The 15,350-nt window shown below is 37.7% G+C and overlaps 1 protein-coding gene across 1 annotated transcript; it reads left to right on the forward strand.

The window, feature by feature from the left end:
• The first annotated feature begins 10,801 nt into the window (after positions 1-10,801).
• LOC147922957 (uncharacterized) lies at positions 10,802-11,873 on the forward strand. The gene is made up of 2 exons (XM_087497855.1): positions 10,802-10,989; positions 11,087-11,873. Exons 1-2 carry the CDS (start codon positions 10,802-10,804, stop codon positions 11,871-11,873), a joined length of 975 nt encoding a protein of 324 aa, XP_087353981.1.
• The last annotated feature ends 3,477 nt before the right edge of the window (positions 11,874-15,350 follow it).

A 15,350-nucleotide genomic window follows, 5' to 3' on the forward strand; every position in this document is an offset into this window, starting at 1 on the left:
TCTTTACGTATGATCTGATGGTGGATGGAATGGGTTCAACAAAAACAGAAACATTAGTGTAGAGATAAGATCATAAGGCATGTCTAGTGGTTTCAAAATGTGTACTTTTTTACATAAACTTATAAAGTAAAAAATCTCTATGAATCATCAGATGCCTTTCTGGACATCTATTAGTTTTGATCCCATCCATACTCCGACCAACAAGTTAAAACCATAAGATTGTACTTCTCTTGTATTCCATTTTAACAAAATACAAAAAGCTTCACGCCACGTTTCGCTATAATAACGAACCTATGTACTGACGTGGATAGTTAAATGGGACACGTGGTTGGGCTTTTTATTACACTACTAAAATGAATCATGTGATTGTGCACTACGGAAACGCAGATCCCATGACCAAATCACGTGAGCTTGTACTCTCGTTGTCTCTCAACATTCTCTTTTTTTTTTTTTTTTTTTTTTTACGATAAACAATTAAAAAAAAAAGTTGTCGAGTTTTAAAAATAAAATTTGCTCATAATTTAAGTTTCAATTTCCATTTGTAGATTTCAAAATTTAAAAAATTGAGCTCTAAACTGTAAATTTTAAGGCTTAAAATTTGACTCATACGTACGAAAAGTAAACCGGGAGATTTTTGGAACGTTGATATTTTGAGAGCACTCCGACACTCGCTCAAAGTGAAGAATAGATAAATAGAAATGCTATCTAATCAGTTCCATCCTTGCCTAATTTTTATCATTTTCGTTTTCAGTATGTACCTTAAACATGAGAAGGTTGTTAAAGTAGTATGTCCGAATAATCTCCGGTTCATCCGGTTCATCATTGTCGCTTTTAATGTATAGAATTTTGGTTCTTTCTCCAGCTTTCATCATTCTCACTTTCATTGTTCAGGACTTGACAAAATTGAAAGACAATTATGAACTATATAGTTAGAGGAAGTTAAGATTATTTGAAATAGCGAACACGTTAATTATGAACGACATTTTTCAATGTATTTTAGGTTAAACATTTTGGTAATCTCTGGTATAGCTTTAGTTTTATAGTTAATACATTTTGTTTTTCAGACTTAAGATCACAATTTAATTACATTTTATTTTGTACATACGCCGTTTGTGCCGTTGTTTGCCGAATTTATAAGTTTGTAGAAAATATCTAAGTTAATGAGAAAGTTTCGGTCCCATGCATTGACAAAAATATATATATATATATATATATATATATATATATATATATATATCTAGCGTAATTTCATATAACGTATCAAAACTTTCTATTTATGAATGTCACCCCACTATGAATGTCGACACCACCCTCCAACCCCAAAAAAAATTAAACTCGAGATAATATCGTGTGACTACACTTAACCAATCTGATTTGGTTCAGGGAAAGAAGAAAAAAGAACAAAATCCCACATTTCATAGCATGCCACATCCCACATGTACACGTTAACACTAGCTGCGTTAATTAGTCACTCTCTTCCTATTTGTGGAATGTAAATGTAGCAATTTATACTACTACCATTGTTTGACCAAAAAAAAATACTACTACTATATAGAATTTACCACGTTATAGAAAGTTTACCGACAAAGTAAAGATATAGCATGACTCTACAAAGAAATTATATACAAATCTCTCAGTTATAAGGTACAACAAAATTTCAGAAGGAAGATCTTGAGAAACAGAAAAATTCAGATACGTAGTTATGATAAAAGGAGATAGATAGGGGACCAAATACAGCTTCATAAAACTAAATAAAATGAATTGCGGCTAGAAAATTTTACCCACTTGCGTAAAAGAAACCGAAGGCCATCGTGATTTTTCATTAAAGCTCATTTTTTTTAGCAATATCTGCCAAAAAGAAACAAACACAGTACATTGTATATGTTCATACTTCATATACCCTATATATAGTCACTCTAGCCTCTTAGTTCGTTATAACCTATTAAATCGTTGGGATATAAATTCTTGTGGGAAATATATAGTATTTTTTTCGACCGTTGAATAAAGTATATGAAAAACGACATGGAAAATGCATGTGGAAAGGTGCAAACTTTTTCGTTAGACCAATTAAATTAGTGTGATTTCCCATGCACACGAAGACCAAATTGCGGTTCAACTCTGTTAGCGTATGGCATCTGCAATGCAATAGTCCTCTATTTTTTTGTGAATAATAGAGATTCTCTATAATAGGAGTAAATTTTATTCAAATAGTCTTCTATTTTCACCTCTAAAATAGAGATTGCTATTTTTTCTTTTATTTATAGAGGAACTCTATTTTTTCTTAGATCATCTCCAATAATTTTTCCTATTTTTTTCTCTATATTAGAAATCTTTATAATTGAGGTAAGTTTTATTCCAATTGTCCTCTATTCTGGTAAGTTTTATTCCAATAGTCCTCTATTCTCACCTCTATAATAGAGTTCCTCTATTTCTAGAGGAACCCTTTATAAGAATAAATAGAGTTCCTCTATAAATAGAGGAAAAAATAGCAATCTCTATTTTAGAGGTGAAAATAGAGGACCATTGGAGTAAAATTCACCCCTATTATAGAGGATCTCTATTATAGAGAAAAAAATAGAGAACCATTGGAAATGCTCTTACAAAGGATTCATCTATAAATAGAGGAACTCTATTATAGAGGTGAGAATAGAGGACCATTGGAGTAAAACTCACCTCTATTATAAAGATCTCTATTATAGAAGAAAAAATAGGGAAAACCATTGGAGATGGTCTAAGCCTACACAAGCAAAATAAAATTTGACTACTTCGGTTAGTGAAAAACTTCTTTAATTAAGTTCGCCCTTACGCTTTTTATATTCTTGTTTCCGGCCTCTTGCAAGCAGATTCTTTCGATGTGAGTTGGGAAATGGTGAAAAGATATCTTTTTGGTCCGATTGGTGGTCTCCATTTGGTCCATTGATCCAATTTCTGGGGCTTACGGTCCTTCTCAGACAGGAATACCAATATCAACAACAGTATCTCATGTTTGTTCAGATGATGGATGGCAAATTAGACCTGCTAGATCTCCCCAAGCGGAACTCTTGCACATCTACCTCACGACACAAAAAGTTCCCTCTCTATGTTCTGAGACGGTTAGATTTTTTTGGAAAATTGAGGATGAGCTACTGGACCATTTCAGCGCTAAGAGGACCTGGGAGGTCATTAGGCAATGACAAGCACCACCACTGATAGACTCCTAAATGAGGATCTATGCCCAAGGACACACTTTGCAAGGTCTTGAAGAGGGATGAACAAAATGATGAAGGTGAAAGGGTTGAAGATGCAGCGGAATGGAGAGATGAACGGCGGAGAAGGTGAAGGGGTGGAATTGCAGCGGATTGAAGGGGAAGAACGAAGTGTACTTCTAAGAGAGATGGAGATCTCTTAGACTACATGCTTGATTACAACTTAGATATGACACACTAAGAAGTAAACAAGTTGAGAAGATACTACACACTTCTCTGATCAAACAAGTAGAAAGAAGGTTTTGATTAAAATGTTTGATGAGAAACAAATGAGAACTACATTGTCTTTTTATAGGAGAAGGGGGCACGAAGTAGAAGAGAGGAATTAAAGGCCTAGGAAATCATGAAAGAGGTTTAACAAGGTCAAGCTCATGCATAATGTCTAGGAAAATACAAAGCAATAAATGCAAGTTTGAATAAGAGAGAAAAGATAGAAAATGAGCAAAGACAAAGAGATGGGCCTTGGACCACGAAATGGGCTGGCAAAGGGGTTTTGAAAATATTACTTAGGCCTCATTAAAAACCTTGTCAAGAAAAGATAGAAAATGGGCTAAGGTAAAGAGATGGGCCTTGGACCACGAAATGGGCTGGCAAAGGGGTTTTGAAAATATTACTTAGGCCTCATTAAAAACCTTGTCAAGAAAACCCAAAGGGACAAAACTTGACAAGGGAAAAAGAGTGCATAAGAAACACTTTACCATTTACCGAGCACCTTGAGCTGTGAGCATTGTCCAAGTGGTTTGAGCCACGTCTTCCTGCTTCTTGCACAGTTCCTTGATTAGTCCATTGATAGCTTGGTTGAACCTCCTGGACCTTGATCTTGTTAAAGGATCCGCCGGAACGTTCAACGCTTCCTTCGATGCTTCCTCCGGTACAAGCTGCTCCTCTGGTGCTTCCTCTGGTTCAAGCTGCTCCTCCAATGCTTCTTCTGGTGTAAGATGCTCCTCATATCCATCTTCTTTGGTTGAGCTGTCCATGGTCTCATCAACCACATTGGGCAAAACAAGTGTGGTACAAAGGAGTAATTCCGAGACGCGCTTTCATGCTATGGATCACCCACCTAAATCGACTCTCAACAAGATCAAGACTGGCAAGCTGGAGAATGAAAGTTGAGGACAAATTTTGCATCTGTGGTGTACAGTCTGAAACAAGAGACCATCTGTTTTTGCATTGTGAGGTCAGTGAGGACCTGTGGCTCCTAACAACTAAGAGACTCGGCTACAATCCTTTTGTTTTCCACACTTGGAATGCTTTTTCTGCTTGGTTGGACATGCCAGATGCGACATCTTCCCAGAATCTTCGACGACTGGTGGCACAAGCAACTATCTATACCATTTGGACCGAGAGAAATGTGCACCTTCACAACAACCAGGCAACACCATCACACATCCTATTCAAGCTCCTGGATAGGCAGATACGAGATGCCATCATTGCAAAGAGCCATCGGAAAAAATTCAAACGGCTATTGCATGACTGGTTAAAATACACGTATCAAAAACAAAGAATCTCTTCTTTTTGTCTATTTCACAAAACAGGGGAATCTATTTTCTCTGTATTATTCAGATATCCTTTGTCTTTTATTTTTTTTTGTGGCAAGGGCTATTTCAAATTTCCAAAGCTATTGTAAACACTATAATTGAATTTCTTTAATGAAAATTCATAATTTTACAAAAAAAATAATTAACTCTCTACGTACATTATTTCCATTTTTCTTTTTTTATGATTCCATAAGTTCTTTTAATGGAATTTAAATTACTGCAACGATAATGGCTTTCACTTATCGATAAAGCCCCTCCCTTACTCGTAAATCATATAGTCTAAAAGTAAAATTTTGGCCAAATATTTACGTGTGAGCTGACTGAAGACGCGTGACTTTCTTTCTATTGGTGTAAATAACAAAAAAAAAAAAGGAGAAAAAGAAATGCATGTAAGCTGTATATACAAAGAAAATTGAAAAAGGACTACAATTATATGCAGCTTCTGTAGCAAGACGGCTCTGTGCCCTCAAAGCAACCTGACAAAAGTATAGTATCTTCATTTTTATTGCCAACCTAAATAAGTACTCCGTAATTACTGTGTAAAATAAATGCCATGATATGCGTTATTTTACATACTAAACAAAATAAATGTTTATTTGGAATGTTTGAAGACAAAGAAAACTGTATTCAATTTTATATAGTCTGAAATTTGTATAAAATTGTAGTCAGTTTTTTTTTTTTTTTTTTTTTTTTTTTTTTTTTTGGCAACAAATTGTCGTCAGTTTGAAAATATAATAAGTAACTTTTTTTTTTTGGTAACTAAAAAAAGCGGTAAAAAGAAGACAATAGACAATTCTCACATTCTTGGTAGATTCATATAGACAAGTGCCTGTGATTTCATTTCGTTTATTTGGAACATTGACATGAACTCTAAGATGCGTATATTCACACATATACGTGAAGGTATATAACTGTATTTTATAATGCATGAGCGGTGCTAATTAAAAAGTTAGATGGTCGATGTGTTTATTGTCTATTTCTGGTGGAACATTGTGGCTAGAACATATATATTTACGTATATATGTGTCCGTAAATTTTTTCTTTTTTGAAATTTTTTACAAGGAAAGAAATAGTTAGCTTAAATGGTTTTGGACTTTGTATGGAACTTTTGTGAGACAAAAAATGACAAAAATGTGAGCTTCCTTTGCAGGGTTATATGAGCCTACCTAAGAGGCCAGCTCAGTTGGGGCGTTCACGTTTGTCAATGTCTGTCCTCAAAAGTTTTAAAATATTATCGAAGATTTGTTCTATAGTATATTTCTCTTTCTCGACCATAGAGATTTGTTCTTTATATATCAGAGAAATCTCACACTAATTTTGAATTTAAATGGCATATACAATTTCAGTATATAGTGTTATATATTTGATAAGAGTAACGTCAACTTTTCGTTATTACAAATTTTAGTTGATTCCACGTTTGTTTTTTTCGTTTTATTGTATAATAAACGGCCAAAAAAATTAAATAAAGAAGAAAATCATAAACACACATAAATATCGCATGCTTATAATATATATATGCGTAGGCGCGTATGTTGATTTAACCATTCAGATCAATCGGGGTCGATTCTATTCGCGGAATTGTATAACGGATTTAATTTCACAACTCGGCAATATTATTTAAGTTTGATCTCCGATGCCAAGGTCTTCAACTAGCTTATACAAAACATCAGGTTTTATATCATAGCAGATGAAAATTTCAATTGAAACTACGTATTAAAGATCTTTTTCTAAATTGTCGATAACAACTTGTTTTCAGTTGAGGCACGTATTTTTTCCTTAAGCCGAATTAAAAACATATAATGTGGTTTTTTTCTAAAGCATAACTTGAACTCCTGACTTCTGGATCTAAAAACAATTTAGTCCAACAAATCTGATGAGGTCGTTAAAGATCCTCTTCTAAAATACCGTATTTGTGTAAGTATATATCAAACAACCATTTCTAGTCGATCGCGCTAAGCTAGCTACGTTTTACTATATACAATTCAGATATTAAGTATTAATTGATAGTAAATTCGTAAAAAAAAGGTTACTTGAACATAACTTTACTGTTTTGTTATTACTCTAAAATATATGTTATATATTTTGTAAGGTTAAAATGTCAATTGGGTTATATACTCTATAGTCTATATTAATTACTTCCACTGTTCCACACACTGTATGTACATATGAAATGCTTCTAAAGCTTATAAAGTGGGGTCAGTGAGGTAGGGGTCTAGGTGTTGCCACTCATCATGCCAACAAATAAGTTCGGTTAAAGTCTTTGACCCATCTCTCTTCATTAGCACGTTTCCGTATGTTCTGAAGGTTTTTCTGTTTTTCAATATTATTACCTTTGTGTGGTATTAAGTAGGTTTTACATAAATTAATTATCCTATAGATAATTTCCAGGATCTTCAAGCAAATAAGTTTTCCAGTAATTGATTTTAAACCTAAACGGTAAGTTTGATCCTTTTTTATTGTGGACGACAAAACCACGGGCACACAAAGGTAAACAATATTTGTTACATAAAGAAGTAAAAAACTTAAAGCTTCAAAATGCCTCATAGTAAAACAAATTTTCGACATGCCTATATATAAGACTGATTCAAAGTACGTAATTGTAAAAGTGAAAAAAAAAAAGAAAGAATAAAGTTACCTCAAAGTGTAGGAAAATTGTTAAGAAAAGTAAATTTAAACAACTTGTCTATGGTGACTTTTTCGATACTCCAAAAAGGGGAACTGTATATGTAATTACATATTGAAAATAGTACGAAAAGGAAAAACAAATTGAATGTAACGAACACGGACTCACGTGAGTAGAAAGACATCATGATCTTTAGCTTCCATGTTATAATATACTTGAATTATCACTAATTTAAGATATCCTTATCAAGCATGCATCATGCAGATGCATTATGCGTGCATGTATATACGGATTTTATATGTTTTGATGAATTACAAACACAAGCAGAGCCATAATCACTCGATTAGGGATATGTTAGTTTTAATTCAAGATTAATGGAAATAATCATGACTGTTACCTGATACAACGTTTTTCTTTTTGGTGATTAATATATGGATGCTAGTAGTTAAAATTCAAATTTATTATAGTACACAGTTCTTTTTGTTTTTTTGGTGTGGTCAGAGAGTCATTTTAGCATATTTAATCCAAATTACGTATTATGGTATAGCGAAATATTAAAACTAATCATACAAATTTTCAGCATTAGTCGAAAGTCTAAAGTTTATAAAGTTTCTGATCAATACCTTGTTAACATAAAATGAAAGTAACATATATGACATATGCTGGAACTAGTTCTTACCCAAATTCAAGTGACAATAATAAATTTAACGGACAATATTGTACTAAAACTATTAAATTCTTCTTGCGAACTTGATTTTTATAGCCAAAATATAAAATATACTTTTCTAGTTAACTTGATCTCCATATGTGTTATGTATGAGTTATGACTCAAGTCTCAACACATAACAGAACAGAGAAAGATGAACCATAGCTATTATGATAATTTTCTATAATCAACGGTAGATTATGCACAACTATATAATATATATTTCATGTGAGTAATGATGGTGTGATCATTCGAAATAAAAGGTTTACAGGTGGAGCGGTGAACTCCAATATATTTGTGTAAAATAGGTATAAAATAATATACTTAAACCAGTGTAATTCAAGAAGAAGAGTTTATATTTGCAAATGAGCTCAGGACTTTCTTGTTGTGTTAGAGGGTTTCACTCTCCCCGTCAGTGTGGGATATCTAGCCGGAGAATTCCTTTTTCTGCCGGGATTTGGTTTCTATCACTGGAGTCATTTAGGGGATCTCCAAATCGAGATGATTTTCTTTCCATCTTCGACAGATTTGATAAATATTCTCCCAATATCCTTAATTTTTTACGGGAGTCATCTAGGGCTTTTGAAACACCGCCGCAACCCTTTACTCCTTTTTGGGAAGAGTACAAACTACTTTGGAGTCTGAGGATTTTCTTGCTACTTATGGCAGAAGCACTTAATCTGGCGCTGGAAACAATGGTGATTTCGGATGACAGCCCGGTCATTCTAACGAAAGCGAACGAGTGTAATACTATGGTGGAGTGTCGATTGAGTATCCTGGGTCACCTGCTCAATCCGGAGTGTCAAAACATGGCCAGAATGATTATGAAGATGCCACGGATCTGGGGAGTTTATGAGCGTGTGCGAGGTATTGCCCTGTCTAAGGATCGATTTCAATTTATTTTCCAACTGGAGAGCGACATGTAGAGAATACTGAAAACAAGATTCTGGACCTTCGATTATTGGGGTCTCATCATGGAGAGATGGACTGAGTCACCACCCCTGAATTTCCTGTCCACGTTTTCAGTATGGATCCGTTTAAGCAACATCCCAGCTAACTTTAGGACCCTTACTTCAATCCAGACGATCTCTGAGCGGATTGGTGCTGTTGAAGAGATCGCCTTTGACCCTGAAAGGTCCCAGTATAATTCTTTTGTTCGTGTCAAGGTGAGATTTGATGTCTCCAGCCCCCTGTTCAAGACGAAATCCCTTCTGCTCCTTAAAGGCATTACGGCTACTGTTGATGTGAACTATGAGAGGGTTCGAAAACGTTTCTTCCATTGTTTGAGAGTCACGCATGACAAACAAAGGTGTCCCTTTCTCCACAAAGAAGGTAAGGTCATTGGTTCGTCCAAGCAGAGTGGCCATCCGGGTCAAGAGGTAGCCAGTTCCTCTCAGGATAATCGGTTCCCAAAGGACTTGGTTGATGCAATCTTCCCGTTGCTCCAGCAATCTGCTCATCCAGGATTCCCACCTAGATTTAATGTCGTTGCACCGGAGGTCCTAGCTGAAATGAAGAAATACCTTGTGTCTGGGGATCCATTGTTACTAGTTCAGAGAGAACAAATGCTCAAATCTACACTAGAATCCATTTCTCAGGACACACGAGCCCAGAACTCTATGCTCCGTCTGGAGGCACCTCCTAAACTGACACAAGATTTATCCAAGGATATGGGGTTAGTATTTGGCTATCAAAGGGCGACCACAGTTCCGGCTACTAGGACTTTAGGTGTAGTAGATAGCAGTGGTCAGGAGGATCTAGGTAAAGGTAGTCAGGGGAAGCTGTCTCAGACACTTATTGGGAACAGTGTGCCTCCGGTTGGGGATCTCTTGACCAGTGCATCTATGAAATTGACTAACAACCTGGGACTGTTAGGCATTGGTGGTTTTCAACTCGGTTTATCTGGTAATCATGGAGGTAATAAAGATAACGGGAAGGCTCGTCCTCAATCCTCTGCTTCATCGTGGAAAAGAAGGAAAGGCACAAGTACTGGGAAGGCTCAAACCCCTGCAATAGCGAATTCTGGTGAGGTTTGCGCGTCCTCTACCGGAGGTACCAACCCAAAGAGGAAAGCTCTAGAGGAGAATGAGGTATCATCCAAATACATTAGGCGGGAAGTATCTGGTTTGGGCATTCAGGACCCGGCTTAGAGTGAGGACAAGAGATTTACTCCCAGCTCTCGACTACATAATGTCTTTATGGCTGGTGTGGCTGTCTACAACACGACACATTCAGGTTTGGTGGTTCTCCAGAAACCACCCAACTCTCAATGAGTATAACCAGCTGGAACTGCCAAGGTATGGGGAGCAAATCGGCAGTTCGACGCCTCAAGTAAATGCGTCGTGAACATTTCCCGGACTTTTTGTTCCTCATGGAGACTAAAAACTCCAGTGATCATGTAGTTGGAGTTTTAGATTGGTTAGGTTATGACAAAATACATGTGGTTGATCCGGTTGGCTTAAGTGGGGGATTGGCTTTGTTTTGGAAGGACATGTACTCGGTGGAGATTCTACATTCAGATTCGTGTTTGATTGATACGAAGATATCTAAAGGATCCCTTTCATTTTATGTCACATTTATTTCTGGGGATCCTGTCAGATAGAAACGGGAGGAGGTTAGGGAAAGACTGATTAGAATTGGTATACAGAGAGATGAGGCTTGGTTTCTAACGGGCAATTTCAATGAAATCATGGACAACTTTGAGAAGTTGGGAGGTCCTGCTAGGCCAGAATGGTCCTTTTATCCATTCCGCAACATGGCACGGAGTTGTCGCATTAAGGAAATTCCAAGCTCGGGTAACAAACATTCATGGGGAGGGAGAAGGGAGAATGTTTGGGTTCAGTGTCAGCTGGACAGAAGTTTTGGCAATAACGCCTGGTTTGATCTTTTCCCACGTGTCAGAACAGGATATCTAGAGTATTTGGGCTCCGATCATCACTAGGTTTGTGGGAGAGACTGGTCTTTTCCATGGTAGGTTCTGCTATGATAAACGTTGGGCGTATAAACCAGAAACTGAGGACCTGATTCAACGGAACTGGAGACTGGGTGGGACAGGTACAAGGAGTTCAGTTACAGAGAAGTTAATTCACTACAGACGAGCCTTGTCTAAATGGAAGCGTACTGCTTGTACTAACTCCAATAACTTGATCCAGCGACTTAAATGGGAGTTGGAATCGGAATCGACAAAGAGGCCCCCAAGTTTTCAAAAACTGCAACAAATAAAAGGGGATCTCTCTGTGGCTTTTCGAGAAGAGGAAGTATATTGGAAGCAGAAAAGCAGACAAGCTTGGTTACAGGCCGGTGACAAGAACACGGCTTACTTTCATGGTTGTGTCAAGTTTCAAAGACTGAAGAATCGTATAACTTCCTTGGTGGATAAACACGGGAATGAGGTCTTCGAAGAAGGATCTAAAGGACAGGTGGCGGTGGAGTATTTCACTGAAATATTCTCCTCTTCAAATCCAGATGGTTTTGAGGATCTCTTGGAAGGGATGCCTGCTAGGGTTACGGTGGGGATGAACAACACTCTGACGGCCCCCATTTCTACCTCTGATGTTAAGCAAGCAGCGTTCAGTGTTAACGGGGACAACGCCCCTGGAGTTGATGGATGGACTGGTGTCTTTTTTAAAAGGTATTGGAAGATTATAGGAAAGGATATCACCACTGCGGTTCAAGTTTTTTTCACATCTCGTGTGATGCCATCGGATTGGAACCACACTCTGATTTGTTTAATACCGAAATTCCTAATGCCAATACAATGACGAGTATGCGACCAATAAGTTTATGTTGAGTCCTTTACAATATTGTGTCTAACATCTTATGCTCGAGGTTGAAATGTTGTCTTCCTCATCTGGTCTCAGAAACTCAGGGAGCTTTTGTCTCAGGGAGACTGATCTCTGACAACATACTGATCGCCCACGAAATTGTACATGCGCTAAGGACGAATGCTAAGTTTAATGAGGATATGGTGGCCATTAAGACTGACATATCCAAGGCCTATGATCGTGTGGAGTGGGAATTCCTGGAAAGCTTGTTCTCCAAAATAAGCTTTCATGACAGATGGACGCAATAGGTGATGGTGTGTGTTAGTTCGGTTTCATATTCAGTTCTCATTAATGGGAACACTCATGGCTTCATCTCTCCTATGCGTGGTATCCGTTAGGGTGATCCCCTCTCTCCCTTCTTGTTTATATTGTGTGCAGAGGCACTAGTTTATAGTTTGCAAAGAAGTCAAGCCCGAGGTAGTCTCACGGGTTTTAGCTTCAATAGCTCGTGTCCCTCTGTCCAACATCTTCTTTTCGCGGATGATAGCTTATTTATATATCGAGAAACTCAGACGGAATTCATAGAACTATTAAATTGCCTCACTTTATACGGGAGAGCATTGGGTTAGAGAATAAACTTTGAAAGGTTAGCGATCACATTTGGGGCCACAACAAATGACCAGATAAAAGGTATGATCAAGAACACCTTGGGGATATTGGCATAGGGTGGTGCAGGCTCCTATTTGGGTTTACCGGAGTGCTTCAGTGGCTCGAAGCAAGCCTTACTCGCTTTCATTGGAGATAGACTAAAGAAATGGCTCCATGGTTGGTATGCTAAGTCTCTCTCGTTGGGGGGAAGGAAGTCTTGCTGAAATCAGTGGCGATGGCCCTCCCGGTGTATGCAATGTCCTGTTTTCGTCTCAGTAAGAATCTATGCAGAAAACTTACGAGTGCCATGACAAATTTTTGGTGGAGAAACACAGAGGGACAGAGAAAAATTCCTTGGGTCGCATGGAAAAAGATGTGCAGATCGAAATCAGAGGGAGGTTTGGGTTTCAAAGACATTGGGGACTTCAATCAAGCCTTACTTGCCAAGCAGTCTTGGCGTATGCTTAATTACCCTGACTCTCTCATTGCAAAGTTCTTCAAGAGCAGGTACTTTCGATACTCCTCCATACTAGAGTGTGGTTCTGGATCAAGACCCTCGTACGCATGGCGGAGTATATTGCATGGTCGTGAACTACTCAAAAAAGGCCTTTTAAAGATCATAGGGAATGGCAAAGATACCTTGGTGTGGCAGGAGAAGTGGATACATGATCAGCACCCTCGAGCTCTGTACCGTTCTCAAATTTTCTTTGATGTGGGCTTAAAGGTGGCTCAGTTGAAAGATACGGTCTCTGGTCAGTGGAGAGAAGGCATGGTTAAGGTTCTCTTCCCCCCGGAGGATGCTAAAAGAATCTTGGCGATGGTAGGCTCTGTTTCTCTACCAGATCGTTTCATCTGGCCTTATACCAAGTCGGGGGCGTATTCAGTGAAGAGTGGATATTGGCTGGCAAGTTCACTCATCTCTCAGGTTGAGATTCCTTCAGAGTCGGTAAAACACTCAAATGCACTGAAGGAAAAAATATGGTGCCTGAGAACAGTTCCAAAAATCAAAACATTTCTCTGGAGAATGCTTTCGGGTGCCGTTGCAGTTTCTGATAGGTTAGCCTCTAGAGGTTTAAATAGAGACCCGAGATGTGGAGTATGTTGGTCCTCCGTAGAAACAATAAGTCATACTCTTTTCGGGTGCCATGTGGCCCGATAAGCTTTTGTTATAGCACATATTCCACTGCCACGTGAGGGGTTCTCTGATACTGAGGTTGAGAAGAATTGGGAACACCTAGATGGAATTATACAGGACAGTCTGATTCCAGAAGAAATAAAGCTTGTGATTCCGTGGCTGCTCTGGGGTGTTTGGAAATATAGAAATACTATGGTGTTGCAAGAGAAGCAGGGGGATGTACGTGAACTGGTCTTGAAGGTATTCCAAGAATCACAGTTGTGGAAGGAGTCTCTTCAAGCCATATACCAGGTGAAGGGGTCCTGGGATAAAAAGGCGATATGTGTGGAGTCAAAATGGAGCAAACCTCCACAAGAGGTATTAAAATGTAATGTGGGTGTCTCGTGGAAGCATCAGGATTGGATGGTTGGAGGATGCTGGTTACTGAGGGACTCAACTGGTCAGGTGAGGTATCATGCCAGGAATGCTCTTAATAGTTCTGCGTCTTTGGTTATGGCGGGGTTACAGACTTTTAAATGGACGGTTGAAGCATTACAGATAATGCATGTGGAACATGTAATTTTTGAGCCTGATTATGCTTTGGTGGTGTCAATGGTAAATAACTCCCAAGATTGGCCGATGTTCTGGTTCACACTCCGTGATATATATACTTTGTTGGAGAGTTTATATCTTGGGAATGTAGACATATCGCAGCAACATCTAACAAGGTGACTAGAGCCATAGCGGGAAATGTGACGCGAGATGGTCGTCTTCAAACATATATGTCTTTGGGAGGCCCCTCGTGGCTTCAGGACCTCTTGCTGGCAGATGGCTGCTGATACCTTATTTTTATCTTTCTGCTTGCAGACGTGTTCCTTGGAGGGTTCTTGTAACCTCATTATCAAGTAACTAGTCTGTTTTTCCTTGTACTTTCAAAACTTTGGTTTTATCAGATGATAAAAAAAAAAAAAAAACCAGTGTAATTATGTTATGGAATAAAATAAACGCAACTAAATATACGTAAATGTTTATGTTATCAAATAAAAGACAATATGATAACTATTATCGGAAACCGAATGAGGCGTACGTATGTCTCTGTCTTGGCAATAACAGACCAAGTGGTAACCTTATTGAAACCATCTTGGGACAATGTCCTTTCACGTCACAAAAGGGAAGGCCAAACCATTAAATTATTTTTACAAAACCACATTTATCAGTATTGAAATTTAATAGAGAAATATCGATCGTGTATACTATCGTGTGTGGAGGAAAAATAGTATAAAAACGTCGATCGTATTAAATGTCATATGAAATTTAAGTCTATGTGTGTGCTTAACCTTTTTCCACGTAAAACTATTTTTTGAATGTCATTTGTCACCTACTTTTCTCCGACATTGACCGAATTTTCAAATGAACTCTTATACCTTTTCATTACTTATTCATTAGTATTAACAAATATACCAACCGGCAAAAAGGCAATAACACAACACGTAGGAAGAAAAAAGCGACGTCCAGAATCTTAGTCTCGCTGCATTAAGTTCGAAGATAGTTCAGACCAAAAAGAAAGTTAGAAGATTGACTTGAGAGTTGAGACAAAAGAGAAGAGTTACAATTAATCTCAGTTACTTTGATAATAAATATATTCTTGGTGTAAAAAGAGAGAGTTACTAATTTTAATTACTTTGATAACTGATGCAGTATTTTCGTGGTGT

This window comes from Camelina sativa, chromosome 18 (assembly GCF_030686135.1).
Source record: "Camelina sativa cultivar CO46 ecotype springtype chromosome 18, ASM3068613v1".
In the NCBI taxonomy this organism is placed as follows: Eukaryota; Viridiplantae; Streptophyta; class Magnoliopsida; order Brassicales; family Brassicaceae; genus Camelina; species Camelina sativa.

Excerpts from the sequence above, each read along its gene's own strand:
- LOC147922957 (XM_087497855.1), top strand. The coding sequence starts at position 10,802 with ATGGACAACTTTGAGAAGTTGGGAGGTCCTGCTAGGCCAGAATGGTCC. Across the intron at positions 10,990-11,086 it reads AGTTTTGGCAATAACGCCTG|GTTCTGCTATGATAAACGTT; the intron begins GTTTGATCTTTT and ends TTTCCATGGTAG.